This window comes from Lissotriton helveticus, chromosome 5_1 (assembly GCF_964261635.1).
Source record: "Lissotriton helveticus chromosome 5_1, aLisHel1.1, whole genome shotgun sequence".
NCBI classification, from domain to species: Eukaryota; Metazoa; Chordata; class Amphibia; order Caudata; family Salamandridae; genus Lissotriton; species Lissotriton helveticus.
Window position 1 is genome coordinate 1,679,876,570 of NC_136065.1, and position 23,247 is coordinate 1,679,899,816.

Below are 23,247 nucleotides of genomic sequence, written 5' to 3' on the forward strand. Positions count from 1 at the left end.
GCTATGGGACAGATTTCAGGTATCAGTTGATGAATGTACTTCGTTTTATTTAATGAGAGAATATATGATCATGATATATGCTTGATTTCAGATGACGCCTATAACCTTTGCATACAGTATATACTCATTTCATGTGAACAAGCCTATTCAAATGCATTTTTGTATTTTGGGGTGGGATTGGGAACACTTTGCTTTAGATATGTTCAGTGCTTAGGTATTATTGAACTTAATAATCAATCGTGGAGTGGGTGTTATGTAGGAATCTAGGACCCTAGTGTAATTTTCCCGATTCATGCCTATATATAGGTATAATTCACCCAATCCTTATATAGGCATAGGAATCATTACCTTATTTAGTCTTAGCCTATGCAGCCCAAATACGGCATGTCTACTTCCACTAAACTCCGAGATTCCACAACGATTTCTTGGAAAAACCCGCCTTCAGCAGTCAGGGACTTCACCCTGCTTGAATATTAATTTATCCAAGAACTCCTGGAGTTTTTAAGGAACTGAGGCACTAGTGGTGATATTATGTCCAATGTTACGTCAAACTCGGCACCTTCAAAGTTTAAATATGTCTACATTTGCCCAGTCAAACACACGGTGGTTTGGAACAGATCAACGAACCACTTGCCCGACGCCTTGCTGCTGCGAGTGCCGAAGGAAGCCGACCCTCCAACTGACGCACTGAGAAGACGCTGTCTTTTCTCTTGCCGAGAAATCCTGCTCCGGTGTTTCCAGGCTGCCCTTGCGGGTTGCTGGGAGATCGAGTCCTGAGAGAGAGATACAAGACCTCTATCATTCTAAAACCAAGGTACGGAGCTGATTAGACCCTTAGAGAATTCTTGGAGCAGATTAGTGGCAGAAAATTACTAGACTTAATCTACACCACACTTACTCCTCCCTTGTACTAGACTAAGGTTAGGTACACCGGGGTAGGCGTATTTTAGAAGCACCAGTTGAGTACTTTTAGCCACTATTTTATCACTGTATGTATTTTATGCATTTTATGTATTCTAGGTTTATGGCTTAGAAACCATATCATGCTTTTACAGTACTATTTTATAATACTATTCGTATTATATGCATTGTACTTCTTAACCAGCATTCCAATTGTAGCAGTGCACTTCTTATGCTTACGAAATAAGACTGTTCAATAAATACTTTTATTGAAAACGCCCGTCTCTCTATTTCTGAGCAACTCTGGTGAAACGAAGCATGCACATCTGACTGAGTGAAATAACCGTCTATTGTTTCCGAGACTCTAGAGATACGTTTCATTCTGGGGAAACAAAGTTGTCATGTTATATGGTTGTCCCTTCTTGTACTTTTGAGAAACTTTCTAGTGACCTCTGAGCTAGCTGGCACTCACAATTAAGTCTAATATATTCAGCAGAGACCTAGTCGACTTAAGTCCTACGTCTAAGCTGCAGGATATATTATTCCAATGCGCAGAGCCTATTGGGAATATAGGAACTACACTACAATTCATCTGCGCAAGTCAGTCTGGTGGCAATATCAAGTGTAGAAAAACATAAGAGACCTTATCCACTCTGTCCTCGTAGAGCATCATAAACCAATTTTTGAAGGGACTCTTTTAAGTGTTTCCACCTGTCCCACATCCTCCAGTGTCGTGGGAGCTTAATAATGTCTTTTAAGTCAACCTCCTTTAGATCTCAACCACAAAGCATATGTAAATTACATGGAAAACAGCTGAGTTCCTTACTGTTGTGTGCGTGGGCAGAAATTCTGTCCTGGAGTGCTGTCTTCCTTGAGTTTGAGGCATGTGAGCTGTAGATCACATGCTTTGCATAGCCTGCCATCTAGTGTTGGGTCCGGATGTTTGCACTTTGTTTCTCGATCGCGTTTCCCATTCTCCTGGTATTGTTTTGACTCAAAACCTTTGATCTGTAAACTCGTGGAGGGCCATTGGGCCTACCCGCGCCGGGCTCGATAGCAGTCACTGGAAAGGATTCCATTCAAGCTCTATCCCGTGTGTTGCGCTAAGTTTTTGCGCACTGACTTGCACGAAGTGTGCAACCTTTGCCTATCCCCAAAACACGGCAAAAAAGACTGCGACTCGTGGCGATTGTTTCGATCGAAGAAGACGCTCCGTGGCCGTCGGGCTCGACGTCATGAAACGCAACATCAGGGCGGCTCCTCACTGATCGGCAAAGATTCCGACACAGAAGAACTATACGCTCGAAGAGCCGAAGAAGTAGAGCATACCCCCGTTTCCGAGACCGACTCCGAGATGGAAGAAGAGGAGCACGTTACACCGGGTCAGCGTACCGTGAGTACAGAAACCCCCTTACCCCAGCAACACAAGACTAAATAGGCTCCGGTCCTTCCTCTACCTTCGGGCCACGATCATCAAAAGTTTTGGGCACCCCGCCCTCAGGCCTGGCGTTGAAACACAAGTAAAAGCCTTCCGGCTCGGGCTCAAATCAGCCCCATGCTGGTGCTGAGCCCCAGCAACACAAGACTAAAAAGGCTCCGGTTCTCCTTCTGCCTTCGGGCCAAGGTCATAAAAGGTTTTGGGCGCCCCACCCTTGGGCCTGGCGCGGAAACACAAGAAAAAGCTTTCCGGCTCGGGCTCAAGTCGGCCCCATGCTGGTTCTGAGCCGAAACCTTTGGTGTTGAAACCGAAGCATGTTGTGGCAACCATTCCACTATTATCAAAGAGTAAGTCTTTGGAGCTGAAGGGTTTGGAGCCAAAACTTTCCACAGCGAAAACGGCGATAAAAGACAAAAAGACTCCACCAAAAGAGCCTTGGTCCGACGTTCCACTTTAGGATCCAAAACAGAGAGAACTGGTAATAAATCCAGAAACTGGACATATCCTGCTCATTAACATGGGGTGGAGCTGCATAAGGAGGCTTTAGAAGAGGATTTCTTATTTGAAACACTAAGTTCCTCTCAGAGAGCTACTCATGCACTGCCAATGCTTAAAGGGTTGCTTAAGCATACGGATGAGATCTTTAAAGATCCTGTGAGGGCAAGAATCATTACACCCAGGGTGGAAAAAAATATAAACCTGCACCTACTGACCCTGCCTACATCAAGGGTCCGCTGCCTTTGGACTCTCTTGTGGTTTCCAACGCTTGCATGAGAGCTAACCCACAGACTACAGGTGAGGCCCCTCCTTCTGATAAGGAGTCGAAATTAATTGATGCCTCGGGCAAAAGGGTAGCGCCACGAGCAGCCATTCATTTGCACATTGCTAATACTCAAGCTTTATTAGCTCAATATGATAGGACTCATTATGATGAGTTAGAGAAGCTCATGCAATTTATACCTGATGAGCATTAATCAAAGGCTAAAGACCTTATTCAGGAGGGCAAACTAATCACAAATACCTCCATCAGGTGTGCATTAGACGCAGGAGACAGAGCAGCCCCGTCAGTAAACACCAGCGTACTGCCACACAGGAATGCTTGGTTGAGAATTTCAGGATTCAAACCTGAAGTGCAAGCCTCTTTTCTCAACCAACCATTTGACAAAAAACACCTCTTTGGTCCAGAAGTTGACACTTGGCTGGAAAAAAATGAAAAAAGACACTGAGGTCGCCAAGTCCATGGGGGCTTTGCAGTTACCTTCAAATAGAGGATTCTATAGTCGCTCCTTTTACAGGGGTGGCTCCAAGAATATATTCACAGGGAATCCCTCCTCCTCTTACAAGGGCAACAACCAATCACCCTCATCAAGAGGCTATTTTAGAGGTGGGTGTAGAGGAAACAATGGTAAGGAAAGAGGCAGAGGCAACTCAACACGCACTTCCCCCGCAAATAACAAGCAGTGACTTTCTTCTGCTACCTCCTCATCATTCCACTCTTGTCGGGGGACGTTTCTCTCAATTTCTACTTGTCTGGAATACAATCGCCACAGGCAAATGTGTTAAACAAATTATCCAATATGGTTACTGCCTGGAACTTACAGACACTCCCCCAAACATTCTTCCAAGATCACACGCAATGTTACAAGAACATCTCACCCATCTCAAGCAAGTAGTTCTATCTATGTTAGAGAAAGGAGCTATAGAACTAGTCCTGTTACAATATCAAGGGGCCGGTGTATACTCCCTGTGCTTCCTAATTCCAAAGGAGGACGGCTCTCTCAGGCCTATACTAGACCTCAGAGAACTAAATCTATACATTCAGTCTGACCATTTTCATATGGTGACACTCCAACAAGTGCTACCTCTCCTTCTGCAAGGCTACTTTCTGTCCACTCTGGACTTAAAGGACCCCTATTTCCATATCCCAATACACCTTGCTCACAACAAATACCTCAGGTTCATGGTAGCAGACCAGCATTATCAATTCAAGGTGCTCCAATTCGGACTAACTAACTAACTGCTTTTCCGCCTCTCCCACTCATTCCATTAGTGGTTCGGAAACTAGGACAAGCGTCCCTGACACTAATCCCAGTTGCTCCCACATGGGCCCGTCAACTTGGGTTCACAACCCTGTTGGAGCTCTTAGTAGTTTTTCACCAAAAACACACCCAATCTCCTCACGCAGAGCCGTGGAGAGCTAAGACATCCAGATCCCAGTCATCTCAACCTTGCAATCTGGCACCTGAAATCTTAGAGTTTGGCTACCTTAATCTCCCGCCTGACTGCATAAATATCATCAAAGAGGCTAGACATCCTAACATAAGAGCCTGCTATGCAGCAAAGTGGAAGCGGCTTGTGATATACTGTAATAACAATCAAATCAACCTGCTTGATGCTTCAACTCAAAACATTATATGGTATTTATTACATCGCAAGCATTCAAATTTAGCGTACACATCCATACGCTTACATCTTGCTGCAATAGCTGCATACCTCCAGAATAGACAACATCTGTCTCTCTTCAGAGTGCCTGTCATTAAAGTATTTATGGAGGGACTTAAAAGAATCATTCCCCCAAGACGTCCATCTGCTCCAGTGTGGAATCTCAACATTGTCCTCACCAGAATGAGGGGTCTACCTTTTGAGCCATTGCACAGATGTGAGCTGCAATTTTGCACTTGGAAGGCAGCTTTCCTCATAGCTATCACATCACTGAGGAGAGTAGGTGAGCTTCATGCACTAACCATAGAAGAACCTTTTTTACAAGTACACCAAAACAAAGTGGTTCTTCGGACCAACCCTAAATTCCTACCCAAGGTCATTTCTGCCTTTCATATCAACCAATCTGTTGAGTTGCCTGTGTTCTTCCCTCAACCAGATTCTGTGTCAGAACATGCTTTACACACCTTAGATGTGAAAAGAGCATTACTCTACTACGTAGAAAGGACAAAACCTTTTAGTGAGACAAACCAACTATTTGTGGCTTTTGCTCCACCACATAAAGGCAATCCCATATCAAAATCAGGTATTACACGGTGGATAGTCAAGTGCATTCAAACATGCTATGCAAAAGTAAAACGAACATTAGCAATTCCTCCAAGAGCGCACTCCACACACAAATTAGGGGCTTCTCTGGCATTCTTAGGAAATATACCCATAGATGACATCTGCAAAGCTGCAACATGATCACACATTCACAAAACACTATTGTGCAGATGTGTATAGCAAGACAGTAAGCTAGTGTGGGCCAAGCAGTTTTACGTACACTATTTCATACGACTGTAACAGCTACAGGTTAGCCACTGCTTTGGGAGATATCTGCTATATAGTCTATGCAAAGCATGTGATCTACAGCTCACATGCCTCGAACGGAAAATGCTACTTACCCAGTATGCATCTATCCTTGGCGTGTATACCTGTACCTTCACATGCGCCCAACTGCTTCCCCGAGAACCTTTACCTGTTGCAGTGACATCTTACTTAGATACATATTTACATGGACGTCTCTTTCTACTACTCGCACTAACTCCATTATCACCCTCTGCAGGAAAACAATCTAACAATGGAGTTGATGTCCATGCGCACTATCACCAAAAGGAGGAGGAGTCACCTACCTTGTGACTGGAAAAGACTTCTTCAAAGAAAAAGAAAGTTCAAACATCCGGACCCAACACTAGATGGCAGGCTATGCAAAGCATGTGAATCTACAGCTCTACATGTGAAGAACAGATGCATACTGGCTATGTAGCATTTTCCTTCTCTTAGTGCTTACATCAGCAAGGGGCGTAGGGGGGATGCAAGTGTTCACTACCAAGGAACAGTTTCTCTGATTCACAAAGTCATCCTGAGAACCAATCCTAAATTCATACCCAAAGTCCCTACTGACTTTCACTGTCATACTCCATTAATTCTTCCCAAATCCAACAAAGTCAGCAGAAAGATTGTTGCATTCCTTAGATCTTCATAGATGCATCAGGTTTTACATCAAAGAGACAAAGAGCATACATTCATCAGATCAACTGTTTGTGTCTTTTGGCCAGCTTGGAAGGAGTTGACTCCTTTCCAAAAAAGGAAGAGAAAATTGGCTCTCAGCCGGCATCACCTTCTGCTCAAGCAAAACCATGCATCCGCTCGAGGGAAGGGTGAGGGCGCATTCCACCAGAATCATGGCTAAAACTGCTGCACTCTGTGCTGGTGTACACTGGTAAGGCATCCTTTGTGTAGCCACCTAGAGGAGCAGGCACACATTCACGAAGCACTACTGCCTCGATGTGAACACAGAAGCTGACATAGCTGTGGGACAGGCAGTCCTCCAAAACCGAGCCTACTTCCTGCTTTCTAATATTTATTATTATTGTTATGAACTGCTTACTATTCTGATTCAACCGTGTGAATATATGAAAGATCCAGTACTAGAGAAGAAATGGCGTTTGTTTCTGTTACTCGAGTCCTCTAGAGTTAATATCTGTCATATATTCACAAGTAGCTCCACTCTCAGCTCCACTCTCTTCCAGTCAGAGGCTCACTCATTACATACTCTTTTCACATTTGTGCTATGAAATCTAGGCTACGGCAGCCTCTTGGGGGAGTAGCGTAGTAGAGCTGGAACTTCACCTCATTGGCTGAAGCTCGGGATGCTTCAAATGAAGTGGATTTTCTACTAAAAACTCTGTTGTTGAGTTCTGTTGCCATATGAACCCAGTTTACTGCTATTTAAGATTACCAGGGATTCCCAGTTTGACAAGGGGGAATGATTGAAGCACGTGAAAATATGAAAGATACCAACCCTGGAGAACTGGAGTTACAGGTAAGTAACTAATTTCTTACAGCACCCGGCATACTGGTCTTAAGGCCTTTTGATGCTCTTCTTCGGAATTTTCAACTACAAGAATGTCTGCTTGTTTATTTCGAGCTACAAGTCATGCAGTCAGTTTCAGTTGTTTCTCAGTCTTGTTTAAGTTCCAGTTGCAGTTGGTTGGCTTTCCACAGTGAGGCTCCTCTCTATTTCACCTCACAAAACCAATGAGAATATTAATGATAAGTAGACTTTTATCTGTACGGGTAGGTATACTTCCTCTCATGTATTTGCAATGGGCATATTTCAAGATGGCCGTATGCTACTCCTTTTATGTCTGTTGACCCATCCCTAGATGGACATATTGCTTTTGTTTGTTTGTTCCTGGCGGTCTCTCAAAACTTGAGGGCTTAGGGGTAAAAGTGGCAGCCTTCCTAGAATGGCTTGTATCTTCCTTGCTTCATGGACCTCCACCCTGTTTTACTAAGGTGTGGGAGTCCATTCAAAGATGACCACTGCAGTCGAATGCTCACAAAACGTCTTGGCAAGGCAAGAGGGACTTTCAACCACCACTACTCAGTGGCCCAGCCGCATGCTTTCCACAGTTTAGCATGCATCGCGAGGCAGCATTGACTCACTGAACGGCAGTGCGCACTGGATGGTTTTCATTCAGTCCTTGCAGCATGCAGCACTGTGTGTTGACAGCTGGAGCCATTCTTCGAACTTCACACTGCAGAGGGACCAGCCTACAATGGGAAATGATGCATTCTGCCACATCATCCACCCCCTCACCTCCTTATATTTGTCATTTGCTTCTGCTGAGTCAAGGCACAATTTTTCTAACTGACTGCTATTAGCTGCTGGAAGGACAAAACGTAGAAGAAACTTTGTGAACCTAAGACGGAGATTTCAATTGTGGGACTAACTGACTCAGACTGGCAGCTCAGCTATAGATAGTGCCCACCTCTGGTCCCACATTCTGGCCCTGTGATAGTACACAATCTGGGATTGGTTATTTGCGCCAAAAATGGTAACACTACAAAGAATGGTTTACTTTACTTACAATTTCTTTGGCTTCTTCGTCGACTGTGTGGACAGTTTTTGTCTTGGTCATCTTGTGAATTGTGCATAAAGATCCCCTATTGCCTATACTGTCCACAGTGCACTGGTTTTCTGTTCAATAAACAAATCCCACATAATTGTCTGCATTGCAAGCAATACGGTCAATGGACTTGGTCCGCCCTTATGTAGTATCATATCCTATCTCTACATTCCAGCACAGAGTCTGTAATTATCTACAGCAAGCTTGCTTCGAACATTTAGGAAGTGGAATTTGGTGACTTACCCTTGTGGCAAAGCTTGCCTCTGATCTTTACCGTAAATTAGTTTGTCTTCAGGTTCCGGCTTGAAACATGTATACCATGTTTTTATTGCACGTAGAATTAAATTCCTTATTGCTGGATACACAATTAAAAATCTTTTTTGCATCATAAGTGCCTTACTCAGGCACAAGGAATGACATTTTTTGGCAGGGACAGGTTCATGTCTGCCTCCAGGGTATGGACACATCCAATATGAAAGGCCTGTGACAAAGACAGACATGGTAGTTAGGTGATGTGTTGGTTCTCAGCGGACATCTCTTTGTCGCACTTTGCTATATGGGTCTCTTGATGCCTATGGATTCAAAAAACTTTAGGATACAGTCGCTTCAAGGTCTGATGACCTTAGAGATACTGTAGCTGCTGCGGTTTGCTCATGGTCGCTTACTGAAATATGAAGATTAGAGGGTGCTCAGATCTGCAGGACGACACTACCAAACATGCTGTTTTGTACAGTCCTCTTTCTACTTCTTGGACTGCCAGATGCTTGGTTAGTTAAGTGGCAGAAAATGGGGGCGAAATTAACCACCTATTTCTCTTCATTACACAGGCCGACGCCAACACCGTGACTCAGAAGAGACTGATGCTGACCTGCTGGATGGCTATGACAGTCCCTACGAGAATGGGCTGACACCCTCAGATGTGACACCAGATCCCAGCCTACCACCCAGCTACCCTGCCACACCACTTCAGCACTGGCGGGGACTTGCCCACCACCACCCTCGTCCTATTCTGGAGAACGGCGAGCGTGGCCACAACAGGCTGGATGATCAACTGGCTGCCGACCTCTCGGACACTGAGGACTGGCCACTGGCCAAAGAGCGAGAGAGTCCAGTGCTTGGGATGCGGCGGTCCAATGGGGCCATTTATGGGTGTGGCCGGGTGCTGAGCGGTGGGGGTGGGTACAGACCAGGAAGGGGAGAATATGTCACCAGACCGCCTCCCTTCCCACACTTTGATGATGGGCTGTGGGAGCAGGATGAGGAAAATCTCAGTAATTATGAACTGGAAGATTACCCAGTGCCCGATGGACTTGAGGAGGATGGCTGCGACTTCAGAGGAAATGCAGAGGTCGTGGTGGAGGAGCCAGGGGAAGGTACAGCAGAGTTCTTCGACTGTGAGAACAATGGGCAAGAGGATACCAGCAGGACTGAGGCCTCACAGGTGGGCGACATGGGTCCTGGAGCACAGGATGGACAGAACAGCCGCGCACCTGCAGGATTGAAGCCCGAGGGTCCGGCTTTAGGAACAGATGACCGGCCCGTACTCCAGCTGGACACTACCCTGAACATGCCAGATTCGGGGAACAGGAATCCACAGTGCCCAGAGAGCATTGTGCAGCAGGTAAGAATCCATGCCTGCTTACATCATCACTGTGTAAAAGAAATGAAAATATTAAAAACTAAGCATATTAAGATATTTAATTTTGTTGTTGTTCAGGAACACCAGGCTTTTCCTAGTAAATAGTGCATGATCTGAGGTACTCACAAGAAAGGCCCCAAGGATGTTGAGCCATTGTTGAAAGTTCCCACCGGAGGAAACATGACGTCCACCCGACTCTAAATAGAACAGGCAGAATGTTAGTTTGGCAGACGGGATAATCCACCATGTTTGTGGCGGAGTACCCTGTCCACCAAAATCTCAATGAGGCCATAAGTCTCAGATTCTGTGAGAGCTTACATAACTGTGCCAATTGCATGAGGAAAGCGAGCTACTCTCAAACAGTATTGGCGTTTTCTGATATAAGGTTATTATATTTACTCCATGTCATCTGGGACACCAAGTTCCAGTTCCTAGCCTTCATTTAATAACCTGGGAGATGTAATCCTTGTTCAGCTCAACTGAACCAACTCGACCAAAGATCTAAATTGCACTTTTTATGTTCGAACAACACCTGTCTTCAATATGGTGTCCTTAAAGAGATAGATGCACGAGTCAACCTATTCTGTTTGCTCTCAGTAGAGCCACTGCTGTGCTTGGTGCAGGTGTATTAGTGACTTCGGGATCATGTTCTCTTCTCTTTCTCTCTTAACCCTTAGGTTTGTTCTTCTTTCGCTCAGCACCTCTCATGAAAAGGAATACACTTGTTAATACCCCGAGTTGCACACGCACACATCCCCTTATATTGATTGACTACCTTAGCCTTCATTGGACGTGGTATCTGCCTTTGCACCGAAAGAGAAAAATAACTGGTACCTCACTTCTCTGTGCCTCTTAAAGCACCACAATTGTCAATTTCGAAGAGATAAACAAAGGTGTTTTAACAAAACTTTCAAAAAAAATTCGAGAAACTATAAAAAACGAATAGTGAATAAAAAATACATACTGTATGGAACCTACAATTTTCTCAAAGGAGATTTCTAAATTTGAAAATATACTAGTCGATTAGATAGCACAGTGCCAAGCGACATGTTGCATGTTTCTTGTCCTTACTTTACCTTATTTATTCTTCTAGTCTTTCTCCTTTGTCATCTTTGAAATGCCCAATGTGCGCTTCTGATGCACGAGGTGGAGTTGTGGAGATTCTTTAGGACACTTATTTTTATACTGGACACTGTGCTGAATAAAACAAGGTGTGATCTCACCCCACCTCGAATCGGTTCTGCTTCTTAAAATGTGGCAAGGAGTGCAGGGTGGTGCCTAATTGCACTTCTGTTGAGCATAGATGTTGGTTCCAACTGCAATGAACCCATAAACAATCACCTGTCTGTACATCAGTCGCAGCGCCGGCATGGCTCAACACTGATCGGTCCTAATATCTGGCGCCCTGGTGCAAGGTTTGGAACTGTTCTATCTCAGAATTACTATAGTAAGTGAAGTGTTGGTGACTATGCTCGAAGCTGGGCAAACTGGTGAAGGAATGGGCGGTCAGGATTTACTGACTATAACACAGATTACTGTTGTGGATCCATATGTGAGAACCTCTTCATATGCCACCATGTCTTCCATGATATATGCATTCATAAAGTTTAGAAGTATATCACAAATGCAAGCTCTTGGGAATTTACAGGCACATGCATCAATGTTGGCTTTTGCGATTTCTTAATTGCAATTTTTAAGGAATCGCAATTAAGAAATCGCAAAAGCCTATGCATGTAGAAATCACTTACAAAATAGCGATTTCTAAACATTCCTTAATTGCGAGTCGCAATTAAGGAATACCTCCCCATTCATGCCCATGGGAATAAATGGGAAGACATTCTCAATTTGCGATTCTCAATTAGAGAATCGCAAATTAAGAATGCAATTTCAAGGGTGCCAGGGTGTCAAAAGGACACCCTGTTGCACCCCCTGAAATTGATCTGTACACATATGCTGCGCACACACATGCCCTAAGAGCATGTGTGTGCGCAACATGAAACTTTGAAAAAAGCCCAAAAGTGCATTTTTCAAAGTTTTTGCAAATTACCATGAAGTTCAACTTCATGGTAATTTGCGCCCCCTATTAGCGAAATCGCAGATTTTTTTACCTTAATAAATTGCATTTAAGGAATCTCAATTTGCGATTCCTTAAATGCAATCGCAATTTAAGTAATCACAATTTATAGATTACTTAAATTGCTATCTTTGCATTTGGGATGATGCATACCAAATGCAAAAATACTGGTCGCAAAGGGGCAGATTCTGAGAATCAGCCCTTTTGCGACCGGTTTTTCTTTTGATGCATGTGGCTGTTAGACTTTAGTGCTTTGCATCATTTCCTGCTTGCTAGGATGCAGTTTGATTCATCCTCAATTTTTTTTCAGTCTAAGGAAGACCTTCTGAGTCCATGGAGAAGGTGGACAGAGGAATGTATCACTTATATGAGGGCCAGTAAGGCGACCAAAATGCTCTTGCACAGACTCAAAAATATTTGTAGCATTGGCTGGCATCAGAAGGACAAGCGGTGTACCGGTGGTGTGAGTGGGGTAATTGAGACTTTAAGGCACTCCATTTCTACAAGGGTCAAGCTGATGGGGAGGATTGAGACTCAAGGATTGCAGGCGACGTTTACTCTTTTGGTATAGCCAAGTCTTCTTCCTCCTTGGTTTTCCAATATTCCTGGGGTTAAGGAACTTTTTAAAGGTGAAAATGTGGTGTATGTTTCTTTCATTCCCTTACCTCGCTTATCCTTCTTGTCTTTCTCCCTTGTCATCTCTATATTGCCTATGCGCACTATTGCTTCGTGAGGTATTATTGGAGAGATTCTGTTATACTGGTCCACTGTGCTGCATGAAACAGGGTGTGGTCTTACCTTTCCTCATGCCATTTCTGCTTCTTAAAAAGACACTATGTATATGTATAACAATGTTTTTTTATACATCTACATAGTGGAGCGTGACAGTGACTCTTCGCCGGTTCACCGTGCAATGAGGCATGTAACCATGTAGGTTAGCAGTAGTTTGTCATCTGTCCTAAATTATCTTTGATTCGTCGTGCAGATTAATTAGAAGGGCAGGATGCAGACGTGAACTGCTTTTTAGTAATTGTTTTTAAACACCGGAAAGCGCGCGAAATGGCGACGCGTCATTGCGTAGCCAAATAATTTGGCCACGGTGGTACGAGTTCAGCCCAATCTCTGAAGAGTCAGTGCAACAAATCTTCCCCGCAGATCTATTCTCTGTGCACCCTGATCACGAATATTCCGAGGTTGCTGACCGAGGCTTTCCGACCGCGACTCCGTTTTTTTAAACATGGCGGTTCTCTAGGCCTCGCAAAAGTTAGGCAAACAGCACACACCACAGCCACTGCTTCATAACCGCTCACGGAGATATGTTCGTCCGTTTATGTATGTGCCCATCGCACATCCGGCGGGGTGTCTCGCTCACCTTCACGATGTCAGGGTCCCAAGTGTGTGTTACCGGTCTGCGCCGGTGGGCCGTCCCAGCACCGGGCTGTAGTAGGTCGCGTCTACCGATCAGGGCTCCATCCAAGGCGGGCTCCGCACTCGCAGCGCACCGGCAAATCTTGCGGAGCCAATAACTTTGTCGGATCGTACCAGGACCAGCAAATTTTCTCCGCTGCCGCTCGATGACCTCAGCCACCTCTGAGTCAGGATATATGCGTTAACTTCGCATCCCAGGCAGAATTTTGAACAGGATTAATAGCGCAGCCGGTGGAGCTCGCTTAGAAAGCGGCCATGTCGCTGCTCGGCTAGCCACGCCCCCATGGGAGACCCTACTTTAATCTACAACCGTCAAATATTATTTGTAAATTATTAAGCACTCAATTCGATTTGATATGTAGATACAAGAGTTGGAAACAAGATGATATCATAAAATCCAATCTCTGAACATTGGTCAAGATAGTCGTCTACCTGCAGTGATGAGATACTTCCACATCGTTAGTCTCACAAATTCTTCCACATCCACCTGAATAGCTACAGCCATTTGGACCCCTTACTTAAGGATTCTGTTTACCCTTTCTACTAGACCATTGGACGTAAGGGAGTACAGAGTGACCTGAAGGTGTTTGATGTCCATTGACTTGATAAATTGTGTCATGCGATTAGAAGTAAAATGTTTACCATTGTCTGCAACCAAACATTTTGGAGGACTCTCAATGAAATATATATTTTTTTTAAACTGAATACCACATTCTGTATTGGGGGACGGAACTAAATCTATATACACCCACCTGATTTAATAGGCCACCAACACAATCAAGTATTTCTTACATACTAGTAAACACTTACCAGCGCTACCTTATCCCAAGCATTTTATTTCATGAAGCTTTATTCGGTTCATAACAATTAATGACCATAAAAGCACATAGCAAAATGCAGCAGGATAAAATACAGGTAAATTACCAATAATGTTTAAAAGATCATACTTTTCCTAAAAGCCATAGATTTACAAATAAAACTTGCAGCATAAAAACATATATAGGGGCAGTCCATATTATATAATAAACACATTGCATCCTCCACAGTAAGAATACCATACCTAAGAAATACTGGTTTCAGATATGTGATCCTAACATTCTGGAACAATGTACAAATGAGCATAAAGTGCAAGGTGCTTTGTCCCAAGCATTTTCTGGCATGCAAACAGTGTTCAAAGGAGTTTCCGACGTTCTCCAATGTTTATCAGAGCGACGACAGATCGTGCAATTATTCACCCAATCAGACACCTGTGAATTCATAGCAGACCGCCAATAAAATTGTTTAAGTAACCTGACCATGCTGTTCACCCCTAAGTGACCCTCATCTGCCAATTCAATCAACTTATATCTGAGCTTAGTAGAAGGAATACACTTGTCATTTCGCCGGAGAATATCATTTTGAATAGAAAATTCCTGTGCAATTTGAGCATATTTCTTCAGCTCAGATCCTAAATTCCTTTCCTAGACCAACAATATTTGGTAAACTGTATGACGTCCAGCAAAACACTGTCATCTTTCAGTGTCACCAACCAATTGTGGTATGAAAAACTACTTTCACCTTTTACTAGATCTCCTGCTATTGCCACAACACATTCTACGTCTTCCTGACAGTCTTCTTCATCATTAGTCACTAACAACATTCTTGATAAAACAGTCCGCTCTCACATTATTACCTCCTGAGATTTACTTACTGTCAAAAACTAACTCTTGGAGGTATGACAACAATCTTACCAAAGAGCTGAAGCATTACCTGTACCATTACTTTTGAGAAGATTAACAAGACGTTTTTGATCCGTATATATGGTAAAACTATCTTCCCACAGCCCACGTGCAGTCCCTTTCAATGACACTATAGTTGGTCTCAGGTGGCTTCAAGCAGTGTGATGCAAAAGCAACTGTAACCTCTTTATCATCAATCCACTGTGAGAGAACTGCCCCAACACCCACCTGACTAGCAGCAACGGTCAACATACACTTCTTACTGGCAGTAAAAGTTGGAAGAGCAGGGGCAGAAACAAAATGTATGACCTTCTCACAGTCTTCCAAACAAATTTCATACCTTTTCTGAGCACGTTCAAGTTCATACACAGCGTCTTAAAAAATGAAAACATCAGCTTGAAAAGCTTGTGCTCCTTTTACGCCTTTTAAAATAGAATCCATAAGTTTCTGAAAAACACTGACAGCATATGCCAATCCAAATGGCATTCTCAGAAACTTAGAGGCACCATAAGGTGTGATGAACGTAGTTAATTCTTGTGAAGTGATATGCGGCGGAATTTAATGGTATGCGGATCTTAAATCTAGAGACTGAAATTAGCTTGGCCCAAATTTGCTAATAACTCGTGTACTTTAGGGAGGAGATGACAATTGATTTTGATATATTTGTTAATTGTGTGTAATACACACACACTGAACTTCTCCTGATCTTTTTCTGACAATGAGAATGGGTCTGACCCATTCAGATGAATTGGTTTCAGTGATTATATCATCTTTAATTACCTTTTTGTAGTGTTTTTTTTTTAATTCATTATGTGCACTTAGAGGAACAGAGTTTACCTTATGTATTACTGGAACAGCGTCAAATTTCAACCGAATGTGAGGTTCAATTTTTGTGATGTGACCAACTTCATCATTAAGCACTTCTGGAAACTCCAATGTGATTTTTTCTGTGTTATCTTCAGATGATTTTCCCAGAAATGAAATTTGCATCGGGGCAACCATAACAGAACCAACATTAATCCTAATCTGGCTAAATCCTGCCATCCCACCAGATTATGTCTTTTTAATGCTACATATATATTAGTACTGGCTTTCCTACCCATGCATGTCAAAACATCCACAAAATACACAAGAATATTGTTGTCCTGCTCTTTGAAGGCTTTGGGATTCACATCTGGAGGCTCTAATGTCTTACTATGAACACCAGAATCTGCCATCATATTAAGTGTTACATCACCAACTGAGATATCACACAATGGCTTTTTGATTCTGACTCAGGGGAAGGGAGGGAGGGGAGGATCGGAGACAACTGTTCTGAGTTAGTTGTAGTTATGTAACATGCTGTGGGATTGCGACAAGATAATCTGCCTGCTAGGGCTGTGGTATATTGTATGGTTTACAACTGTGCCACTGATTTCACCCTGCAATAAAAAAGTTTAACATATTGGACTTTGTACCTTATTCAGCTCAATAAAACAATACTAGACACTTCATTTGATATGTCCAGGGCCATTTCATCGATCTCCATACCCACATAGTTAACCCTAAGTTTTTTCTGTCCCCCTCTGTTTCAAAATCTCCAATTTTCTTGCATTTAACACAGTGCTTCCCTACCACATGATAATTGGAGTTATTACTTAAATGTGATTTTGAACCACAGCGATAACAGGGAAAACTAGATTTTTTCATGCTGGAAGCCTGACTTCTTATCTTTTACTTGCACTGAATTAAAAGTATCAGACTCTTTAACTTTAAGTGCTGTTTGATCTTGAGCCATAAGCTTAGATGAAACCAGCGAGTGCTTGATACCGTTTGCAATATCTACAACCTCAATAAGAGTAGGATCCCTGCACCCCATAAATGCTCTTCTATTTCTTTCTCACAACAAACATAAATAAGCTGATCTCTCACATACATATCTAAAGTCTTTCTGAAAATGCAAGTAGAAGCTAGAAGCCTGAGTTGAAGAAACTCTTCAATGCTTTCATCAGTCACCTGTTTTCTCTTAAAAAAGTTAAATCTCTCCAAAAGAACAATTGGTTCCTCCGAAAACGTATTTGTTTACCTTTGAATTGCTTCTGTTTACTCGTCCCAAATTGATCCAAAAGTGTATCAAATTCTGAAAGATTATACAAAATGTGTTGCCCTTCTTGGCCTAAATGACTAAATAGTAAAGCTTTTTTTCTTATGGGTTCTGTTAGACCTGGTACCATTGGTGTGAGTCTCCCATCCATTTTTTGCTGTTGTCTCCTTGTTTTTTATATGTTTGTACTGGTTAGATGCTTTTAGCACTGTGCCACTGCTATTCAGTGCCACAGTGCAAGAGCCCCCTATGTTAAATTGATATAATGAATTAGTGACTCCATGATTGGCTTATTTGATTTACTTGTCAGACCCTAGTACAGTGCGCCATGTGTGCCCAGGGCCTGCGAATCAAATGCTGCTGGTGTGCTTGCAGCACTAGTTGTGCCACCCACAGAAGCAGCTTGTAAAGCGTGTCTCAGGCCTGCCACTGCAGAGCCTGTGTGCAGTCTAGTACTGCCATGTCGACTTGGTAAGTGCACCCACTTGCCAGTCCCTAAACCTTCCCTTTTCTACATATCAGACACCCCTAAGGTAGGCCCAATGACAGGGTGCATTGTATGTAAGAGGTAGACATGTCCTGATGTGTGTGGCATGTCCTGATAGTGAATTCAGCCATTTTTGTTTTTCACTATTGCAAGACTATCTGTCCCCATAGGCCAGAATGGGCAGTTTGATTATAACATCTTATAATCCTAACTGACCCAGGTAACATGGTAGAAATTTGAATTTGGTATGCCTGAACTCGGAATGATAAAATAAATCTTTTAGTTGAGTTTTCATCATACTAAGCTGACATATTTATTTTTATTAAAGTTATTTTGTTCCGCAAACCCTTCCCCTGTAGCTCATCCACTACTTTATTTCTCATACATGTATTGTTGCAATATATTTTAAGGTTTAATACAGGCTCCATGGACGCGGGATACACGCCTTCCTTTTCTCACGACTTCTGTCCTTGTTCTTTGGCAGTCATTCAGCTTTTTCAGTCATCATGAATTTACTGAGCATGCGCAGCTCCCAATTGATCCAGCGCCATTTTCTTTCAGTCATGTACGATAGCAGGCCCAAATGTTCACTATCAATAAAGGAATCATAAACAAATGTTAATTTCTCAAATATATAGTTTTCACTGTTCACTACCCACTTCTACTCTATCCCATGTTATTATTATTCGCAAACGCTATTCCTAGCAGCATTCCTTTGAGTTTAAGCAAGCAGATGCCGGGCATGCGGTGCCTCAAGACCGCATATTAGTCCATCTGGCGCATGCGTGAGAGTTTCCCTCTCAAAGGGAGTTAGTCATGTTACTTCTACGTAATTCAAGTTTGCACATACGCAAAGCATTTTTCCAAGTTAAAGCGAGTCTTAGTCGTATTGCATTTATTCTACGTTAATTAAGCATGCGTTAAGCTTTCTCCCGCGCCTATCAGTGCCTGGTGTATATTCGTTTTCAGCTCATTCTACAGCTTTTAATGGTTAGTAAAAGTTAATGAGGGATTTGTCCGAGCAAGTTTTGTTTTCATGAATCCGTGCTCCAACACTGGCACACATCTGTGGGGAACGCCAGTTGTTCTCCAGAGGATCATTTTTGACAATTACCGGCTCCAGGAGGGGTCGTCTGTTTCCACCAGCACCAGCACTGCTCAGCGCCACTGGGTCCCTGACGTTGTGGCCGCCCCCGCCGCTGTGCAGCGCCATCGCACGGCCGCGGAGCGGAGCGGACCACAACTCCCAGCGTGCCTTGCTGAACTGACCGCCCACTTCCTGCACAAGCGCCAGGAGGCGTTACAAAAGGCGACAGCCCCCTCCGCCTCGCGGACGCGCGCGGGCGGCGCCGGGCGGAGCCCGGGCAGAGGGCGGGCCGTCTGTGGCCGTCCGGGGCAGGAGGAGGCAGGGCAGGGCCACCCCATTTCCATCTACTATACCGGTTTCAACTTGTGGTGCCGCATCTCAGCATGTCAACACGCTCCGGTAAGGCCTTGAGGGGTTGCGGGGAGAGTACCCCCGGGGGAGCTATGTTTGGCTCTATGGACAAATTCCTGACAAGGGTGGCGGCTGTCATAGACAATGAACTTGCCATATCTGAACGGCGCCTTTCACTTGACTTCCCTCCTGCCAAAAGTCCATCGCCAGCAATAGTGTTGTCCCCTCTAAATCCTACTCCCCCTGCACTTTTGCTTGGGGATTTACCTGGGGATTCCCTTATTGCACCCCCAATGGGTGGTTTAGAGGGGTTAGAAAGCTCATTGACTGGTGTCCACGGTACCAGTCCATGTGCCGTGCTTATAGATCCATGCAACGAGCTCTCTCTAGTAGGTGCACCTGGCATTCAGTCCTTACACTGCCCTGAGGTTCCTGCTCCCGTCCCACAAGCGCCGACCAAAAAGCAACCCATCCAGGAGCCTATCAAAAGGAAGGGGAAAAGGGCAAATCACACTAGAAAGGGTTGCCCATCTAAGACCACTAACCATCCCAGGTACCTGCCCCTGAGGGGTCCCTCCCCCGAGAGCACCGCAGGACCGGTATCCACAGGGACAGCCATTTGCGCTCCGGCTGTTATTGATACAGTACCACCCTTCTTGACGGCCCCACTAACGCCTGTTCAGGACAACGTGGGTCACTCTATGGAGGCGTTTGAGAAGATGGTCAAGTCTCTTGTGTTGCCACTTATAGACCAGGTCAAGAGGTTGGGGGAAAGGCTTGACTGCTTTGAGCAGGCTACTAGGGACAATTTCTTTGCCCTAAAGACCCTTCTCAAGCACCAGCCAAAGCCCAGTAAGGATAGGACTGATAGGCCAGATGAGTCCAATAGGATAGAGGTCCCAGAGAGACCCCCCCTGGGAGACCAACTGATGCAGCCGCCCAAGCACGCTGCACCTGGGAATACGATCTTGGCTGCTCCTAAGGTTGGTCCTAGACAGATAAAGCCGAAGGCTCCCACTTATGTTGCCCATGTGCATGCTACCCTTCCCCCAGCAGCAATATCCCCGGTGGCTACCCAGGCCCCAAGTCAACACAAGAAGGGAGGGACGGGCCCTACTTCGCAGCCTGGGGTTGCTATATCTGATGCAACTGGTGGTGTTGCATCAACCCCTAAGGTTGCATTTATTCCAGTCCCACCTACAAATCGGCTCCCTTTGGGTCCTCCCCAGAACAGTAGACGCAAGTGTCCCCCAGTTAACCTCCCCCCTGAGTGCCACCCGTATGTTGTCATCCTTACGAAAGTCCCCCCTATTGGGAGTACCCAGCGGGAAAACCATCAGGCACTAAAGAATAAGGTCATCCACTGGCTGAAAGCCAACAGGCCCTTGCCTGCGGGAGTGGATGGAATTATTCTTGGTGTACGCAGGGTGGGTTGGATTGGACACGGGAAAAAATCGCTTGAAGGGGATTGTGTGGTTGTAAATTTCCAAGATGCTAGGGTTGCCCAATTTATATGCTCTCAAGGTCAACCCACGGCTGGTTCGGGTATCGACATAGTCGATTTGACATTTTTTTACCCACGGTCTATTATGACCACCCCCTCCATCCACCTTGGACAACCCTCCTTCATTGGCAGCCCAGGGGGCCAATTTTTGGTGGAAAACACTGCCCACGGCCTTCTGACCCCGGGGGTTCTTTCCCAGCAGCTATCCCCAGCTCCAGTGATACCAAACTGGGGACCTGGGAGTTGTTGACTCAGTCATGATCCGGGGGAGGTCGTTGTGGCCCCAGGTTTTGTCGCTGAGTCAACACCATACCCCAAATCCAATGGCTCCTCATCCCCACCGCAGACTCTGGCTACGGCCGAGTCTGTGGAGGGGAAGGGGGAGACTGGGGCTTCCCATAATTCTCCGTCTGGTCCCCCTAATGTGGGTTCTGCGGACTTGTCACCCCCTGTCGAGGATTGTAGCATTGCAGCTGTAACGGACCCCCAGATTAGGGTTTTCAGCTGGAATGTTGCGGGCCTCGAAAGGAAGCTGGCGTTGCCGGATTGGAGCGAGCGTGTGGAGCAATACTCCATATGCCTGTTCCAGGAAACCTGGAGTCGGGTGCCCCTTCACAAGGCGGGTTATTCCACCCACTTTTTGCCGGCAGCAGAAAGTGTAACGGGCAGGGGCCGCCCCTCTGGCGGTCTGTTAATCTGGGTAGCCACCGCACTTAACTGTAGGGTGGAGGAGAAGGACACTAACTGCCCCGACCTCCTAAACATTTTGCTTAGAAATTCCCAGGGCAAAGTTATTCTAAATATTTTTAACATTTATGCCCGTGGTACTAAGGGGGGAAGAGAATCCCCAGTTATAGCTTGCTTGGAAGCGCAGCTCCGCTCATCTCCATACAGGTCTTGTACACTGTTGGCAGGTGATCTGAACTGCACTTTCGAGCCTCTGGATCTGGACATCCTAGCAGATCAAGAGGAACTTGATAATGGGTGGGGGATTCCTCCCCTCGAGCTTGGCCCTGTTAAAAAATGGACAGAAGTGGCCCTCCAGATTAACTCCCTAGTTATGGAGTTTGGGCTTAGAGCTGCCAACGGCAGAACCAGGTCCGACAAAGTAGGGGCGCACACCTACAATAGGCCAGGACACACGTCACGGATTGATTATTTCCTCCTTGACATACACCTGTGGGGCATGGTGGAGGACATGGTAGTTTTACCTTCTGTGGAGAGTGACCACAATCTCCTGTCCCTCACCCTGTCCCACAGGTGCGTCAACAGTACCGTGAGCGGTTCTCCTTGTAACCCCGCACAAGATCTGTTAGTGGTCACGAACTGTGGGCGAAGGCTAAAGTGGGCGAAGCTGGCTCTTTCGGAGGAGAAAACCTCTGCGATTAGGCAGCTTCTGGTTTCAGCCCTGGCCAATCTTGACTGCCAAGAGGAAGGGCTGATGGAGGTGGCACCTAGGTTTTGTGTCATAACTCAGGCTATTGGCGACCTCTTTGTAGTCCCAGCCCACCCGGGCGGAAGGAAACCCAGCCTACGACCGGGTCAGGGCTGGTACAACCAAAAGTGTAGGGAGGCGAAATCACTTCTTATTGAGGCAGTCAAGTCCAAATTGCCGCTTAGGACTAGGGAGGCCAGGAGACACTACACACTTTGCCAGAAAAATGCAAGGATGGAATGGGAGGATAACTTCTGGCAGGACCTCCTGGCTGCCAGCCGAGGGAAAGATGCTAAAGGTTTTTGGGACATGGTGGGCAAAAGGAATCGTCCTGCCGATTCCCGGAGGACTTGTGCGATTAATGCCCAGACTTGGTTTTCCCATTTCCAAAATCTGTACTCTGCTGTTGAAGGCTCCCTTAATGATCCCTTTAACATCCCAGCCTTTACTCTAGACCGTGACCTGGATCTGTTTTCCCCCCTTGATGTAACAAAGCAGATCAAAACCTTGGTCCCCTTGAAAGCAGCTGGCCCGGATGGCCTACCGGGGGACATCCTCCGTGCTTACCCGGAAGAATGGGGGGCTCTAATCTCTGCACTCCTCAATGCAATCATGGGGGGAGGGCTTGTGCCTGACTCCTGGAGAGGTGCAGAGGTGGTCCCCATTTTTAAAAAGGGCAGTCGGGATTTACCCGGGAACTATAGGCCTATAAGCCTTATAGACTCCAGCCAGAAATTGGCCGGGAAAACCATCTTGGGGAGAATTACTCAATGGGTGGACGACAATCACATTCTGTCCGACATGCAGGCTGGGTTCCGTTCGGGTACAGGAACTATTGAACAGGCCTTTAGGCTTTTGTTGTTACACTGGAAGGTGGTGGTGCTGGGCAAAGGCAGTCTCTATCTGGCCTTTATTGACCTTAAGACTGCCTTTGACCTGGTACCAAGGGAGGAACTTTGGAGGGTGCTTCATGGTTTAGGGATGCCCCCGTACCTATTGAACCTCCTCATTAACCTGCACACCAACACCTATGCCCAGGTTAGATGGGGGCTGAATGGGGAAAAGACCAATAAAATCAGGGTCGAGAGGGGAGTAAGACAGGGCTGTGTTTTGGCCCCCACCTTATTCTCCCTCTATATTAACGGGGTGGTAGATCATCTACTGGGCGAACCATCAGATGCTCCCAGCCTGGGTGGAGTAAAAATT

The 23,247-nt window shown here is 45.3% G+C and overlaps 1 protein-coding gene across 1 annotated transcript in view; it reads left to right on the top strand.

Annotated features, from left to right (window-relative positions):
• Positions 1 to 23,247, top strand: part of JPH4 (junctophilin 4) — a 429,617-nt gene that overhangs the window by 295,143 nt on the left and 111,227 nt on the right. Inside the window, exon 5 of the mRNA XM_078644905.1 lies at positions 9,063 to 9,856. Within this exon, the coding sequence (XP_078501031.1) occupies positions 9,063 to 9,856 (794 nt within the window). The remainder of the gene's footprint in view (positions 1 to 9,062; positions 9,857 to 23,247) is intronic.